Source organism: Ornithorhynchus anatinus, chromosome 7 (assembly GCF_004115215.2).
Source record: "Ornithorhynchus anatinus isolate Pmale09 chromosome 7, mOrnAna1.pri.v4, whole genome shotgun sequence".
Lineage (NCBI taxonomy): Eukaryota > Metazoa > Chordata > Mammalia > Monotremata > Ornithorhynchidae > Ornithorhynchus > Ornithorhynchus anatinus.
The window spans coordinates 67,054,557-67,070,545 of record NC_041734.1 but is presented as its reverse complement, the minus strand read 5'-3'; the positions used below and the strand labels follow the sequence as shown (position 1 = coordinate 67,070,545).

The window sequence follows — 15,989 nt, the reverse complement described above, 5'->3', positions numbered from 1 at the left end:
GGCTTCCCCCTCTCCACCTCCCCACCCTACCCCTCCCCTCAAACCTGGGGGATCTGGGGGAGGGTTGTCCTGAAGATTTTGGGTGGAACACTTCCCCACAGTCAGGGATTACTGGATCAATGACTTTCTCTCTCTATCAGTGGTATTTATTGAGCGCTTACTGTGTGCAGATCACCTTATTAAGCACTTGGGAAGGTACAGTACAACAGATCTGGTAGACATATTCCCTGCCCACAAAAAGCTTATAGTGGAGAGGGAGAGACAGTTATTAATATAAATATTTTATAATATATAATTTATTAATACAGACATAACTGCCGTGGGGCTGAAGGTATCACTCCCAATTTTCAGGACTCAGTCATCCAACATTCAACTACAACTCTCACCTGAACCCTCACCCTCCCCACAATCCTACTCCCAAACGTAACCCTAAATTTGGCCCTAGCTCTAAAACCACCCCCCAACCTCAACCCTCAGACTGACCCTAACCTGCGTTTTAATCCTGTCTCCTCCACTTGTCCGCTGTGTGACCTTGGTCAAATCACTTCACTTCTCTGTGCCTCAGTTACCTCATTTTAAAACTGTGTCCAACCTGAATAGCTTACACTTAGGACAGCGCCTGGCACATAGCGAGTACTTAGCAAATGCCTCACACACACACAAAAAATAGGCGAATACTGGTCTTGGGCATTTGAACTTTGACCACTTGTAGTGTCTCCATCTTGTTCACTCTGCCTACGACCCACGGGGCATTCTGGGAGTGGAGGACCCAGCAAGGACCCTGCGAGCCACCCCCAGCTGGTGGCCCGACTCTCTCCCCAGCTTTCTGTGGAACCGGAGCTGTGGGGTCCCATTCTACTGCAAGGCGCTGCTCCAGGACCTCCTGGACAGAGAAGGATTGCTCTTCCACAGCCCAAGGAAGGAACAGCGGGAGGCCAGCAGATGGGAAACGCTGTCCTGTGAGTGCTCGCCCCGCTCCCTGGTCCCCTGTAGTCTGCATTCCAGGTCCTAGCTGAGAGCCCCCGGCCCCATTCCCCAGGAGGCTCTCAGTCCTTGGGGAAAAAGGAGGGAGAGTCCTCAGCTCTGGCCCCAACCAAGAAATCCCAGGGAGCTCCTCTTCCCAACACGGCATCTTCTCCCCGCAGTCTCGGCTGCCATCCAGGCCACGGCCTGCGAAGCCCCTGGTGACCCCAGCCCAGCCCCGACACCCGAGCAGCAGCTTCTCCTCTGTACCGTCAGGGAGGGCCTGGACCTCCAGGGGCTGAGGCTCCCCCCAGCCCTGACAGGTGAGAGTTTTGCCCACCGTCCTGAAGGTCTTCCCTCTTTCCTCAAGCAATCAGTTGTATTTATCAATCAGTGACACTTATCAAGTGGTTACTTTGTACAGAGCACTGTACCGAGCTCTTGGGAGAGTACAATATAGCAGAGCTTCTTTTACCAGAAAATGGACCCTGGATAACATCTGTCCGATGGTTAGTCATTCGCATTTATTGAGCGCTTATGGGGTGCAGAGCACTGTACTAAAAGCTTGGGAAAGTACAATATAGTAATATAATAGACACGTTCCCTGCCCACAGCGAGCTTATAGTTTAGAGGAGACAGAGATTAATATAAATAAATGACAGATCTGTATATGTAAGTGCTGTGGGGTCAAAGACAGCTCTACCGGTCCAGGTCTGCAATGGGGGGGCCCCCCCGCTTCTCCTCAGCTCCAGGCCGGGGCCACATCCCTTCCCCTTGGCCTCGGCTGACCCCCAGCGGTTCCCTGCCAGGTCACGATGCTACGGCACAGCGTCCTGCTGTGTCCAGCCATAGTCACTTCCACTGTAAATGGGTCCTGCCCGTAAAAATCCTCGCTTCTACTTCCAGGTTGCTGCACCCTTTCCCAACTGCGTGTGCATTGCACTTGTGCCCTGGCAGGGACACAATCATCAGGGGTGGGAGAACCACAGTGTGAGAACCAATTCATCCCTCCATCTGCGTTCTCGGGCCAGAAGCCCCAGGACCGAGGCTCACCTACACTCGAAAGAAGATTCATCGCAACAGTTCCCACCAAAACACCCCGAATTTCCTTCCAAATCCTCTGAATCCCAGCCCTGATTTCTGTCTTGGCTCAGCCTCCACTGATGTCCTCCAATGTGGGGACCCCCTAACCATTTTTTTATGGTATTTGTTAAGCACTGACCATGTGCCAGACACTGTACTAAGTCAGTCAGTCAATCGTATTTACTGAGCGTTTACTGTGTGCAGAGCACTGTACTTAGTGGTTGGGAGAGTACGATATAACAATAAACAAACACATTCTCTGCCCACAGTGAGCTTACAGCTTAGAGGATGAGCACGGGGGTAGATTTAAGCTAATCAGGTTGGACACAGTGCATATCTCACATGGGATTCACAGTAATAATCCCCATTTTACAGAGGAGGTAACTGAGGCCCAGAGAATAATAATTAATAATTACAGTATTTGTTAATAATAATGTTGGTATTTGTTAAGCGCTTACTATGTGCAGAGCACTGTTCTAAGCGCTGGGGTAGATACAGGGTAATCAGGTCGTCCCACGTGAGGCTCATGGTTAATCCCCATTTTACAGATGAGGTAACTGCGGCACAGAGAAGTGAAGTGACTTGCCCACAGTCACACAGCTGACAAGTGGCAGAGCCAGGAGTCGAACCCATGACCTCTGACTCTGAAGCCCAGGCTCTTTCCACTGAGCCACTATGCCAGGCACTGAACTAAGCACTGGGATGGATGCGTTAGACACAGTCCCTGTCCTGCATAGGGCTCACAGTCTTTATCCCCATTTTACAGATGAGGTAACTGAGGCACAGAGAAGTGAAGTGACTTGCCCAAGGTCACACAGCAGTCTAGTGGCGGAGCTGGGTTTAGAACCCACGTTCTTCTGACTCCTAGGCCCACGCTCTCACCATTAGACCACACTTCTTCTTTTCAGGGAGGGGCTGGGGACACCTGCTTCCTTTCCTTGATAGCTGTTCACTCTGTCATATTGGTGTCCAAAAGTCTTCATGAGTTCTGGCTCACTCCCTGCTCCCAATGCCCTCTGGCTGACGTTCTCTCTGGCTCCAGGCTGGAGTCTCTAGGGTGGGTTAGCCCCACCTCCCAACCTTGCCACAACAGGAATACAAAAACCAGAACCGAATGTCAATCCCTTCAGAGCCAGTCCGGGTGCCCCAGCCCCAGCTGGCGGAAAGCTGGGCTGAGATGGGCGCTGTCGTCTGCAGAGGTGGCCCTGGTCCGCCTGGACCTCCTGACCCCCGCGGAACGGACGTCGCTGAAGTGTGCTGCGGTCGGGGGCCAGGCCTTCCCCACGGCCCTGCTGCGGCACCTCCTGCCCGCCTCCTGGCCGGAGGAGAAGAGGCTCCTGGTCCTGGAGGCCCTGCTCCAACAACGGGTGTTTCGCCAGTTCGGCCCCATGGAAGGGACCCGGGCAGGCCTGGCTGAGGTGGACCCAGAGCAGGCAGGAGAGGCAGGTGAGGAGGGGAAGCAGGGAGAAGGGGAGGTGGGGGAAAGGGGAAGCAAGGGAGAAAGAGAGGCAGTGGAGAATAGGAGCAGGGAAGGAGGAAGGCTGAGGCTATTTCCTGACTTCAGGCCTCCCCAAAGGAGCAGAGCTTAACTTGGGAAGCAAAGCACGGGCAAAGAGTAGAGAGGTGCTCTCCCCCGGGGCCCGAGAGTTTCTGATTAGGGCTGGAAAGACCCCCAAATCTGATCCTCGGACCTGTTAGCCCTGTGAATCTGCCCCCCCAATCCCTCCCCGGCCCCACCCACCCTTGGCGACACCGGTCCCTGGAGCTCAGAGGCCATTCAGCGGCCAAGCTCCTCAAGGGCACGGAACAAGTCCTTTCTCTTACTGCTCTCTCCGGAGCGTTTAGTCTAGAGTGAGTCAGTTTGTATTAATTGAGCACTTACTATGTGCAGGGCACTCTACTAAGTGCTCGGGACAGTACAGTACGATAACAGTACATCAGACACATTCCCTGCCCAGAGCGAGTAAAGGGAATGTCCTCTAGACTGTAGAGGACAGTGTCCTCTCTGTCCATGGGAGGTGCTCAGTAGACATCACGGATGGTCTGACGGAGCCCCTCCGTGTTCCAGGGCCAGGATCGGGGGCTCGGCCCCGGAGGCCGGCAGTGGGCCCGGGACTGAGGTTCTGCCTGCCCCTGCTGCGGGAGGCCGCCCACGCCCTGTGGCCCGAGGCCGTGCGAGACGCCCTGCGCTGGCAGTGTGCCCGCTTCCTCCAGGGCCGGGCCCACCGCTGCCAGGCCTGTGCCGGGGGAGACTTCGTCCCCTTCCACCGCTTCGCCACCGCTGTCACCCGGCTCCCCCCGACAGAGACCGCGGAGCCCAGGATGAGAAGAGGGGGGCGGAGGAGGCTCCCTCTGCCCCCCGCCCACGGTAATCCAGGGAGGTGGGGAGCTGCAGGGGTAGGGGTGGGGGTCCTCCCTCACTCTTCCCGGGGGAGGAGCCAGATGCCTTTGGACTCCCTCTGTCCCTGCCTGGCCCGGGGAAATGCGGCCATGGGGCTGGGCCTGGGGCTGGGGCAGGGGCAGGGCTGTGACTGGGGATTGGGCAGGGCCTGGGACTGGGGCTGGGGCGACGACAGGGGCCGGTTCAGAGATCGGGACTGGGCCTGAGGAAAGAGCAAAGGCCTAAAAGTCAGAGAACCTGGTTTCTAATCCCATTTCTATCACTTGTCTGCTGTGTGACCTGGGGCAAGTCCCTTAGCTTCTCTGTGCCTCAGTTCATCCCCGTTCTCCCTACTATTAAGACTGCGAGCCCCATGTGGGGCTGAATATCTCGTATAATAATTACGATATTTGTTAAGCACTTACCATGTGCCAGGAACTGTCCTAAGCGCTGGGGTGTATATAAACAAATCAGGTTGAACGCAGTCCCTGTCCCACGTGGGACTCAATCTCAATCCCCATTTTACAGATGAGGTAAATGGGATATTGAGGATTTAAGTGACTTGCCCAAGGTCACACAGCAGACAAGTGGCGGAGCCAGGATTAGAACCTATGTCCTTCTGAATCCCAGGCCTGTGCTCTATCCACTAGGCCTTGCTGCCTCTTGTGTCTACCCCAGCACTTAGTACAGTGCTTGACACATAGTTAAGGGCTTAACAAAATCCATTGTTATTACTGTTAGTAGTAATGGTATTAATATTATTATTAAGATGAGGGAGGGAAGAAGCAGAGTCTGGGATAGGGAAGAAAAATGGAGGGAGTCCAGAGTTTGGGAAGTGGGCAGTGGGTTCCTGAGTTCTTCCTCCTTCCACTTATCCTTCTGTCCTTCCTTTCCTTCCTCTTCCCCTCCTTTCCCCTCCCCTGGCCTCCCCCCTGTCCTCCCATTTCCAACCAGACAGTGGTGAGTCCAGCTGATTCAGAAGAGACAATGGAGAGCTTCCTAGCAAGAACACACCCAGCGGGGATTCCCCAGGCCTCAAGCCAAGGTAAATGCTCCAGCCCCCATCTTCAGCCTGGAACATTGAGAAGATTGAGTGTCCCCACCCAGCCCTCGCCCCCCGGCCTCCTGGCCCTGGCCCTTTCAGTCACGGCGGGATGGGCACCGGGATTCCAAGAGACATATTAAGAGACGCTTGGCTGCCCCTGCCTTGGGAAGGCTGGGTGGGGAGGGAGGGGCAGTCAGCAGAGCCCAAACTGTATTCCTCCACCAGACTCTGGCCCAAAAGACCTCTTCCCCATCTTTCACAGTGTCCCCAGAGAGCTGGCAAGGTGACCAGAGTTGGGCAGGAGGGAGTGACAGTTCTAATCTGGACCCACAGGGAGATGGCACTGGGACCCCCTTGTTCCAGAGGACCCAACCTTTCTCAAATAGTCACCTTTCCCCACCCTCCTTCTCCTCCTCCTCCTCCTCCTCCTTCTGTGGTAGGGCTGCCCTCCCTCAAGGAAGCCTTCCCCCTGTCAGGTACAGGCCCCGGCTTCCACCACTGTCAGGAAGGTCTTCCCTCTTGCCTAGCCCAGATCCCTCCTGCTGCAATTCAAACAACATGGCCCAATACAGGCCTGGGAGTCAGAAGGACCTGGGTTACAATCCTGTCTCCACCATTTGTCTGCTGTGCGACCTTGGGCAAGTCTCTTAGCTTCTCTCAGCCTCAGTTACCTCATCAGTAAAATGGGGATTAAGACTGTGAATGCCATATAGGACACGGACTGTGTCCAACATGATTAGTTTGTATCTATCCAGCAGTTAGTATAGAGTCTGGCACATAGTAAGTGCTTAACAAAGACCACTAAAAAAAACACAACAAAAACCAGATTCTGTTCTCCTCTTCCTTAATAATAATAATAATGTTGGTATCTGTTAAGCACTTACTATATGCAGAGCACTGTTCTAAGCGCTGGGGGAGATACAGGGGAATCAGGTTGTCCCACATGAGGCTCACAGTCTTAATCCCCATTTTTACAGATGAGGTAACTGAGGCACAGAGAAGTGAATTGACTTGCCCACAGTCACACAGCTGACAAGTGGCAGAGCCGGAATTCGAACCCATGACTTCTGATTCCCAAGCATGCCCTTAAGGCTCTGAGTCCTGTGTGGATCAGGGTCTGAGTCTGTATCTACCCCAGAGCATAATATAGTTCTTGACACATAGTAAACACTTAATAAATACCACAATTATTATTATTATTGCTATTGTTATTACTTTAGCTTGACCTCCTGCAAAGGGGAAGGGTGTGCAATGCCCCGTTCATTCATTCATTCATTCATTCATTCATTCAATCGTATTTATGAGCGCTTACTATGTGCAGAGCACTGTACTAAGCACTTGCAATGGACAATTCGGCAACAGATAGAGACAATCCCTGCCCAACAATGGGCTCACAGTCTAAACGGGGGAGACAGACAACAAAACAAAAGAAAACAGTCTGGCGTCAATATCGTCAAGATAAATAGAATCATAGATATATACACATCATTAACAAAATAAGTAGAGTAATAAATTAATTCTGTCTCCTTCCCAGACTTCACCAGGTGACCTTAGGGCTGCAGCCTTGGAGCTCCCATTATGCCCTGGGGGCTGAGCCCAAGAACAGTACCAAAAGCCCGGATGGCTTTCAGCTACCTGGCCCTGGAACCTGGACCTCCACCCCCCAGGCCCACCACACTCGGTGCTGGGCTCTGTGACCCCCCCATGACACTAGGATTTCTCTGCAGGGAGCTCCCAGGGCTCGGGCCGGGCACCCCGACGGCCGGGGGGCTTCCTAGGAGGACCGCTGAGGTAGGTCCTGGCCGGGACTCAGCAGGGTTCACCCTCTCTCTGGCCTCCCCACTGGTCCCCCACCCTGAGATTTCAGCCCCGCGGCAAAGGAGAGGGAGTTCGCTGGGCACGGATCCCTGAGAAGCAGCGAGGCCTCATGGATAGAGCACAGATCTGGGAGTCAGAAGGAGCTGGGTTCTAATTCTGGCTGCGCCATTTGTCTTCTGTGTGACCCCGGGCAAGTTACTTCACTTCTCTGTGCCTCATTTACCTCATCTGTAAAACGGGGATTAAAGCCGTGAGCCCAACCTGATTATCTTGTACCCACCCCAACGCTTAACACTGTGCCTGGCACATAGTAAGCACTTAACAAATGCCACAGTTATTATTATTATTATAATTATTATCCCTGGCCTGAAGCCTCCCGCCATCAATCCGGTTGCCAGCCACTCCACATCTCCGCATCCAAGTAGGACCTGGGGTCCAGGGCCGGAGGGACACAGGGTCTGTTCCTGCTGTGACTGCACCTGGTATAGGGGGTGACCGGGCCTGCCCTGCCCCAGCACCTCCCCTCCAATGGGGAATTGGGAACTCCTGTCTCACTTCCACCCCGGCGGGTTTGGGGGGTACTCCAGCAGGAAAGGTCTTCATTCTGGGGGTTGAGCCTCTGGCCCCACGGCTCTTAGGTGAAAGATGAACCCGGAGACATTCCCTCCCTTGGCATTTCCTAAACAGCTGCAACCCTGGCAGACTGGTGCCAGACAGCCCCTTCTTCAAGGCGGCCCCTTCCTCAGGCTGCTGAATTGACTGGTTCTAAGGGAAGGAAGTGGGGCCAGAGCAGAAGGTAGCCCCCTTTACTTCGGTTTGGCTGCACATTTCCAACAAACTTAGAGAAAGAGCCACTGTTCCATCTCAGCAGCCCCTGCCCTGGGCTGCCCCGTCCCCTAGGGAATCCCCCTCCCATAGGGATCCCCCTCCCCTGGCCATCCTGAGCCCAGTCCCCCTATCCCACACTGTGAGGGCAGAACCTCCCTGTGAGCAGTGATGACCCTGTGGAGAGGCTGGCCCTCCCTGATGGTGGGGAGACACCTTGAGGAGGGGTGGGGCCTCTCTGTGGAAGGGCAGCTCCTTCCTGAGTTGGAGGGCAACTCCTTTGTGGTTCTCGAGGCCATTCAGAACAGAAGTACCAAGACCCTTTCCGATCCAGCTGCCTAGAGTGAGTGGTTTGCCCTGGGCCTGAGCTGGGCAGGTGGATGATGCAGAGCCCCTCCTCCCTCCTCCCTGGACCTCTTCTTCCCCTCCCCTGCCGGGCTCCGGGGCCCAGCTCCCCTCAATCTTCCTGGACAGGGCAGAGCGTGAATTCTTGGATCGCGTGAGCAAGATGGAAGCTTGGGAAGACAGGCTGGGGAGGGAGTCCTTTGGCAGCGACTGCAGCTGTGGCGACGTTCTGGAGTCCGTCCTCTGGCCCCTGACCCAGCACTGCATAGCTATCGGAGATGCCGCCAGCGCCTTTTACTACCTCCTGGAGTCAGCTGCGGCCTCCCTGGACCTCTCAGATCACTACATGGTGAGTTCGGACCTTCCGGGCCAGAGCCGCCTCCCTGCTTCGCCCTTTTTGGAGACCCCACCTCCAGCCTCTCCCCCAGGAGCAGCAGGACTGCAGTCCAACTCTGTTACATTATACTCTCTCAGCTGTTTAGTACAGTGCTCTGCACAGAGTAAGAGCTTAATAAATGACTGCAGATGGCCTTCCCGGGAGGACGGTCAGTTCAAGGTAGACGCGTCTTAGCCCGCATATGTCTAAGGGACATTTCATCCACCTCCACCCGAGCCCCCTGCCCACAGCCAATCCATGGTATGGATTGAGCACTATCTGATTGCAAAGCACTGTGCTAGGTGCTTGGGAAAGAACAGCCTAAGCCCAGCACACCTTCCCTTCCCTACCCTGGAGGAGCTTAGAATCTCCTGGGTGTTCAGGCCCTCCAGGGTTCCCCACTGGATTGGGCTTGAAGTGGGGTGTGAGTTTCTGCTTCCTCCTGGATGTGGAAATTCCAGTGTCCAGGAGGGAAAAGGGCAGCCAAGAACCCTGCAGGGTGGACCCTCCTACACCTCTCTGTCCTCTGCCCCAGGCATTCTTCTATCTGAAGCAAGCCACCTACCTGCGGGGGCCCAGCCCGGCCCTCTTCTTCCTGTGGAAACCCAAGCTGGAGATGAGTCAGTTTGAGGAAGTCGCTTTCTGCAGCCTGAGAGCCGAGGTGAGGGGCCGGGAGGGCCAGGGTGGACCGGGCAGGGGTTGGGGAATGTGAATCTCCTGCCTGAAGAAGCTGGAAATCCCCTGGCCAATTTCCTCGACAATTCCTCTATTCTCCCCCTCCAAACAATCAATCATATTTACTGAACACTTACTGTGTGCAGAGCATTTTACAAAGTGCTTGGGAGAGTACAGTACAACAGAGTTGGTAGACACTTTCCCTGCCCACAACAAGCTTAGAGTCTCCAGTTCTCCCCATCCTAATTCCCTATGGGTCTGAATACTCACAAGTGGGTGGGGAGATGGGGAGGACAGGGGAGGACTCAGGTCTGGTGCCACCCACCCAGGTCTGCTTCTCCATGGGGCAGTCGGCTCTGGCTGCGAAGCTGGCCCGACAGGCCCTGCAGCTGCTCCGCGTCAACTTCCCCTGGACGTGGCTCGGTGCCACCTTCCAGTCCTTCCTGGAGAAGCAGCGGCAGCCCTGCCCCCGGAGCCCGGCACTCCTGGGCCGGGGCATCACGTGAGAGAGGGCAGGGAGGGGAGCAGGGAACCCAACTGCCCCATGCCCTGCCCCCCAGTCTACATCAGTCTGATGGGAAGCCCCAGCAGAGTAAGGAGTCAGGTAGTGGACCAGGATGGGACGGGGTGAAAGTGGCTGGGTAGAGCCCAGCGGGGACCAAAATTGTGAGGCCTGGTGCCCAGGGTACAAGCAAAGAGCCAAAAGGCACCGGTGCCAAAGCTGTGCTTAGTAGTCCCCTGGTGCCTCAAAAGGTTCAAGGCTGTGCCAGAGGAGCAAAGGGTGGCTGGGTGAGGGCAGAGGAGGCTACCCAGTGGCCAGGGAGCCTGGGGCAGAGGCTGATTGGAGACCTAGACTGGACAGGCACCCGTGCGGACTGATGGTGTATCCGGGCAACAGGGCCTTGATGCTGGCAGAGCTTCAACAGCGGCTGTGCTGCCTCGCCCTACTCAGGCAGCTCCACGGTTTGGAGAGGAATGCCAGAGGCCACAAGCTCACTGAGCTCGCCGCTCTCATGCAGGTGAACACGGCCGAGGAGTTGGTGAACAAGACCCAGGTGTGTGTGTGTCAGCATCAGGGGGGCAGGGAGGGGGGCAGACACTCTAAGGTCCCCAGTGCCCAGGGAAGCAGTAGGTAAAGGGAGGGAGGGTTGAAGTGGGAACCTCCACTGGGAACTGTTCTGCTGGACAGGGTGGCACCAATACAAATTCCTGGGACATATAGGTGGTAAGGGCAGTGGGCTCATTTTGGGCAGGGAAGTGTCCGCTAATTGTATCGTACTCTTCCCGATCGCTTAGTCCAGTGTTCTGCACGTAGCATTCAATGAATACCATCGATTGATTGGCTAGGTGGCTCAGATTCACTGTGGGCCCGTTGACCAGTTTCCTCCATGGGCTTCCATTTCCTTCTCAACCTCCCCTTCCTTCCCATCCCACCCCATTGCTTCCATCTCCGAGATCAAGCCCGCTGGGTGCGTGTTCTGCCCTGCGGGTGCCGCCCATCTGCCACCCAGTCTGCCCCATCCCAGGTTGTTTCCGCCTACGTGGCCATCTCCCAGTTGTCCCAGAGTGTGGGCCGCCGGGAGCCGTGGCTATGTTATGAGGCGCTGGCCCTGCAGTGGAGCGGTCAGTGCAGTGTCTCGCGTGAGGGACGCCTGGCTATTGCCCAGCTGCTACAGGCCCTGGCCCACAGCAAGGCCTGCCTTGGCCACCTGGACGTCGCTCTCCGCCTGGGTAGGTGCAACGCTCTCATCCGGCTGGGCTCTCCCTCCTCCTACCACATAGGGGGACTGAGGCTCCACTGCCCTGCACCCTCTCTGCAGGCTTCAAGGCTCACACCGTGTGTGCCCGGCTCCAGAGACCCTCCCTGGAATGCTCAGTCCTCTCCGTCCTCTTTCGGGTTGCTTTTCTGAAGGCTAAGTATGCTGGAGCTTCCCGACATTTGGGGCCCCTGGGGAGCGGGGAGCAGGCTGGGTATCCCCAGGGTCTCGGAGTCTCCACAGCCCGGAAAGATCCAGAGCCACCCAGGAGCCTGGCAAAGTCTCTGGCAGAGGGTGGTGGGCAGAGACAAGAGGTCAAGAAGGGAGAAAGGAAGAGGGCAGGAGAGGTGGCTGGAGCAGAGACGACGGGAAGTTGCGCCCGGGCTGGGAGCCCCCACCAATTCAGCCCCATCCCAACTCTGTGGCCCATGCTGGGGCCACCACAGGCAGGGAGCTGCCCTCCAGGGTTTTCTCTGGCCCCGAGCTGCCCCCGCCCTGGAGCTGGACCTCCGATATTTCCCAAAGTGATGGAGTGTGGCGGAGAATGGGAGGGGAAGGAGGGAGCCAGAGGGCAACACCTCCCCTCATCCCCAGCGGTCCCTCAGACAGAGAGCGACCCAACAGTTGCAGATCCAAGCCCCACTTCCGCTCAGGCCTCAGCCTGAGCCCTGGCCTGCCTCCTGGGGTAGGTTTGGGCTGTGTGTCCGCATCCTGGAGAGGCTGGGGGGCCTCGTGGGCCAGTGGGCCAGCATCCCAGGCCTGGCTGTCTTCTACTCCGCCTGCCTGGACCTGTTGCTGGACGGGGCTGGTAAGTAGCCTAGGGCCACCTAGTAGCACACCCCTCAGGAGCCTTCCCCTCACCCCTGCCCCTTCCCTCCATTTCAGGGTGGCCTTCTCTCATCCCCTTCCCCTCGACCCTGCCCTCACCCCCTTCTCCCTTTCCTGGGATGGTTGTGGGGGGGGGTCTTCTCTCCTCCCTGCCCCTCCTCTCCGGTTCAGCCTGGCACCTGCTCCTTCTGCTCGGTCCCAGGCTGGGAAGGCCGGCCCTTGGCCGAGTGTCTGCGGTTTGTCCAGCAGCACGAGAGCAGCCGCGTCCTCGCCTCCCAAACCAATGTCATGCTGGCGGTCCACTCCTCTCTGGCCATCTGGTAGAGTGCGGGCAGGTTGGGGCTGAAAATGGGAGACCTCTAGCCCACTCCCCGCCTCCTTAGGCATTCAGGGCCTCCAAGTACTCTCGCTGACCTCCCGCTGGTTTTGGGGAATCTTCCAAACATTTGAGGGCCAGGGACGAGATGGTGCTGGGGGGGATAAGGGGTGAGACTGTGCCAAGGCAAGGTGGTATCGGGGGGGAGAGGGGGCAGGCTAGGGGCGAGGCGGTGCCTGTGGAAAAGAGAGAGTGGGCCGGAGCAGGGTTCAGAAGTCGAGTGGTGGAAGCGGCTGGCAGCCAATGGTCTGTTTCCTCGCACTCAGGTTTGCCAGGTGCGGACAGTGGGCCAACTTTCAGGCCAGCTTCTCCAAGGCCCAGAAGCTGGTGGGCGGCAGCGACGCCTCCCTCGCTGGCAGTCACGGCTTTGCCCGGTTCCTGGAGTGCCAGGTGGTGGCCTTGCAGAAAGCGGCTGAGGACGCGCCCCAGATGGTCCTCGAAACTCACACCCAAACCCTCAAGGTGCCAATGTCTCTGTTGCCACCACCCACCTCCCTGGCTCTGCCTCCCCTCTCTGAGCACTGGGGTCTGGGGCTGGTTTCACGCCAGTGGGCTGGAGGAGGGGAGCGCTCCAGAGGAAGGGCGGCTGTTCGGTGGCCTGGGGTGGGGCGGGGGGGTGGATCGGGCGACCTCCTTGGTGGAGCATTGGGAGGGAGGGCCAAGGGGTCCCGGTGGTGGTTTTTGAGTGAGTCCAGGCAGGGTGGGGAGATTCAGGGCAGTGCCCCAAGGGGTGTGCCTGCTGCAGCTTGGATGTCCCTGGCAGTATTTCCAGGACTTTTTCACACGCTGCTCCACTAGCCCCATCTACCACGCACACGTTCACCGCCTTCGAGCTTCAGTCCGCCGACTGCTGCGTGCTGAGGGGCGGCGCGGAGTCCCCGGGGGGGTGAAGGAAACCGGGACGGATGTCGGCAACCCTGGCAGCAGGGGCCCTGGGCACCCCAGTGAGTACTGCTACCTGATGCCAACCTCAGCGGGGCGGGACTGGAGGGATGGAGAAGCAGTGTGACCCAGTGGACAGAGCGAGGGCCTGGAAATCAGAGGCCCTCCTGATTATCTTGTATCTACCTCAGCGCTTAGAACAGTGCATGGCACATAGTAAACACTTAACAAATACCATCATCATCATCCTATTAATAATGATGGTATTTGTTAAGCTGTGTGACTGTGGGCAAGTCACTTAACTTCTCTGTGCCTCAGTTACCTCATCTGTAAAATGGGGATTAAGACTGTGAGCCCCACGTGGGACAACTTGATTCCCCTGTGTCTAACCCAGCGCTTAGAACAGTGCTCTGCACATAGTAAGCGCTTAACAAATACTAACATTATTATTATTATTATTATTATTAAGCGCTTACTATGTGCAGAGCACTGTTCTAAGCTCTGGGATAGATACAAGGTTATCAAATTGTCCCACTTGGAGCTTACACTCTTAATCCCCATTTTTCAGATGAGGTAACTGAGGCACAGAGAAGTTAAGTGCCTTGCCCCAAGTCACACAGCTGACAAGCGCTGAGCCGGGATTAGAACCCATGACCTCTGACTCCCAAGCCCCCGTCACCCGGGTTCCAATCCTGGCTCTGTCACTGGCCTGCTGTGTGACCTTAGGCAAGTCGCTTCACTTCCTCAGTTTCCTCATCTGTAAAATGGGGATTTAGTGCCTGTTTTCCCTGCCACCCCTAACTTAGACCCTGAACCCCGGATGGGACAGGGACAGTGTCTGATCTGATTATCTTGTACCTATCACAGTGCTTGACACAAAGTAAGCATTTAACAAATACCACAATTATTGTGATTACTAGTTCCCCAAGTCACCCCAAGCTGAGTGGAACTGCAGAAATAGAGAAGCAGCATAACCTACTGGAAGGAGCCTGGGCCTGGGAGTCAGGAGGCCTGGGTTCCAATTCTAGCTCTGCCACTTGCCTGCTGTGTCACTTCACTAACCCTCATTCTAACACTAACCCGTCAAGTCACTTCACTTCTCTGGACCTCATCTATAAAACAGGGACTAAATACCCACTGTGTCCCACTTCACCAAGGCCCTCCTCAATCTCTCTGAGCACTTGAAATCTTCCAGCCAGCATCGTGATGTCCATCTGTCCATCCAACTGCTGGTCTGAGCCTCCTGGCCTCTCAAGGCTTAGTGCTGAAGTCTCACCCAACCCAGAATTGAAAAATTTTGCCACTGCCCTCTTCTCCACTTCTCTTTTCAAACCTCAGGCACCCAATAATAACAATTGGGGTATTGGTTATTATTATTGTTATTATTTAATTGTGGTATTTTTTAATCACTTGCTATGTGCCAAGCACTGTACTGGGGAACAGTGTGGGTAGATTCAGGACGATCAGATCCTACAGTAGTGATCAAGGGCCGGAGTCACTACACACTGCAGCTCTGCCCCCCTCTGATCCTCCAGTTCAGAGGTGCTGTTCCCCATCCTCACCCCCGCCCCAGTGACCGCTTCCCCGGGGGTCTGGTTTCAGGGCTCAGAGAAGTGGACGGTGCCAGTGGGAGCCCGGCCTAGCGGGGACTTGATGAGGAAGACGTTCCTGGGTCTGAAGTGCAGCGTTGGTGACCCCGCTCCCTCTCTTGGAGGATGAGTGAACAATAGATTGGAATAAACCCAGCCCCTTTATCCCCGTGTCCTTGTCGGAGCTGACCGGCTGGGGTGGGGAGGGGGGCCGCCTCTCAGGGGAAGGAGTGATCGGGGTCCCTTCTCTCTTTCCTCCAACTCTCTGGAAGATCATCTGGCATTTCTTGGGGCACCCCGAGGGCAGCCTTGCCATCCGGGAGTTAATCAGGTCAGCCACCCACTGGTCCAAGGGGTCTGGCAGCACCTGGGCCTAGAGGCTTTGTGTTGCTTGCTGTGTGATCCTGACCAAGTCTCTTAACCTCTCTGGTCCCCATCAGAAAAGCAGAGGTCAATGATCTTGAATGTGGCTTCCCTGAGCTGCTGAAGGGCCCCATGCCCCTGTGCCCAGCTGCCCAACCTTCTGGGGCTGTGCCCCTCCCTGGCCCCTCACCCCATCCCTCTTCCTCCCAGGCCTACACCCTTCCCAGCAGTCGGCATCTGATGAGATTGCCGTTCCTTCCACTCTCCTGCTCCACCAGCTCCCCTCTGGAGTCCATACACTCATTCACTGGCCAGATTGGGGTTTATTGATCCAGGGTAGAGCAGCCAGGGTCAGGCTAGAGGGTTGGGGCTCTGGAGAGTCCACAGGGGTGGCAGGGTGGGCACGGGCCCTTCCTTCAGGGGCTTTGGGGAAGGCTGGTCTCGGGAGGCTCAGCGTCCACAGCCTTGATCGATCCCAGGGAGGGGCCCCTGAAGGTCACTGTGGCATACTCCACTGGTCTGGTCCCGTGGACCGCGGGCCCAGGGGTGCTGGAGGGCTCTGGATGAGCGGGCAGCACTATGGTGGCATAGGATGAGTCCTCGGAGAGAGGCTGGTGGTCCAGCTGTGTGTACGTCCCCTCACTCAACTCCCCTTGTGCCAGGGGTGGCTCTCTGGGCAGCAAC

The 15,989-nt window shown here is 56.4% G+C and overlaps 1 protein-coding gene across 2 annotated transcripts in view; it reads left to right on the top strand.

Moving 5' to 3' along the window:
• Positions 1-15,107, top strand: part of LOC103165694 (adenylate cyclase type 10-like) — a 29,970-nt gene extending 14,863 nt beyond the window's left edge. Inside the window, exons 17-33 of one of the 2 annotated variants that reach the window (XM_029069810.2) lie at positions 823-959; positions 1,146-1,286; positions 3,244-3,492; positions 4,115-4,414; positions 5,385-5,471; positions 7,199-7,262; positions 8,589-8,808; positions 9,371-9,496; positions 9,840-10,012; positions 10,409-10,565; positions 11,037-11,241; positions 11,331-11,427; positions 11,957-12,075; positions 12,298-12,415; positions 12,738-12,933; positions 13,235-13,415; positions 14,956-15,107. In XM_029069810.2, coding sequence (XP_028925643.1) covers positions 823-959; positions 1,146-1,286; positions 3,244-3,492; positions 4,115-4,414; positions 5,385-5,471; positions 7,199-7,262; positions 8,589-8,808; positions 9,371-9,496; positions 9,840-10,012; positions 10,409-10,565; positions 11,037-11,241; positions 11,331-11,427; positions 11,957-12,075; positions 12,298-12,415; positions 12,738-12,933; positions 13,235-13,415; positions 14,956-14,996 — 2,611 coding nt within the window. In that variant the 3' untranslated portion in view covers positions 14,997-15,107. The remainder of the gene's footprint in view (positions 1-822; positions 960-1,145; positions 1,287-3,243; positions 3,493-4,114; positions 4,415-5,384; positions 5,472-7,198; positions 7,263-8,588; positions 8,809-9,370; positions 9,497-9,839; positions 10,013-10,408; positions 10,566-11,036; positions 11,242-11,330; positions 11,428-11,956; positions 12,076-12,297; positions 12,416-12,737; positions 12,934-13,234; positions 13,416-14,955) is intronic. The other variant, XR_003761037.2, reaches the window with a different exon arrangement.
• Positions 15,108-15,989: the final 882 nt, after the last annotated feature.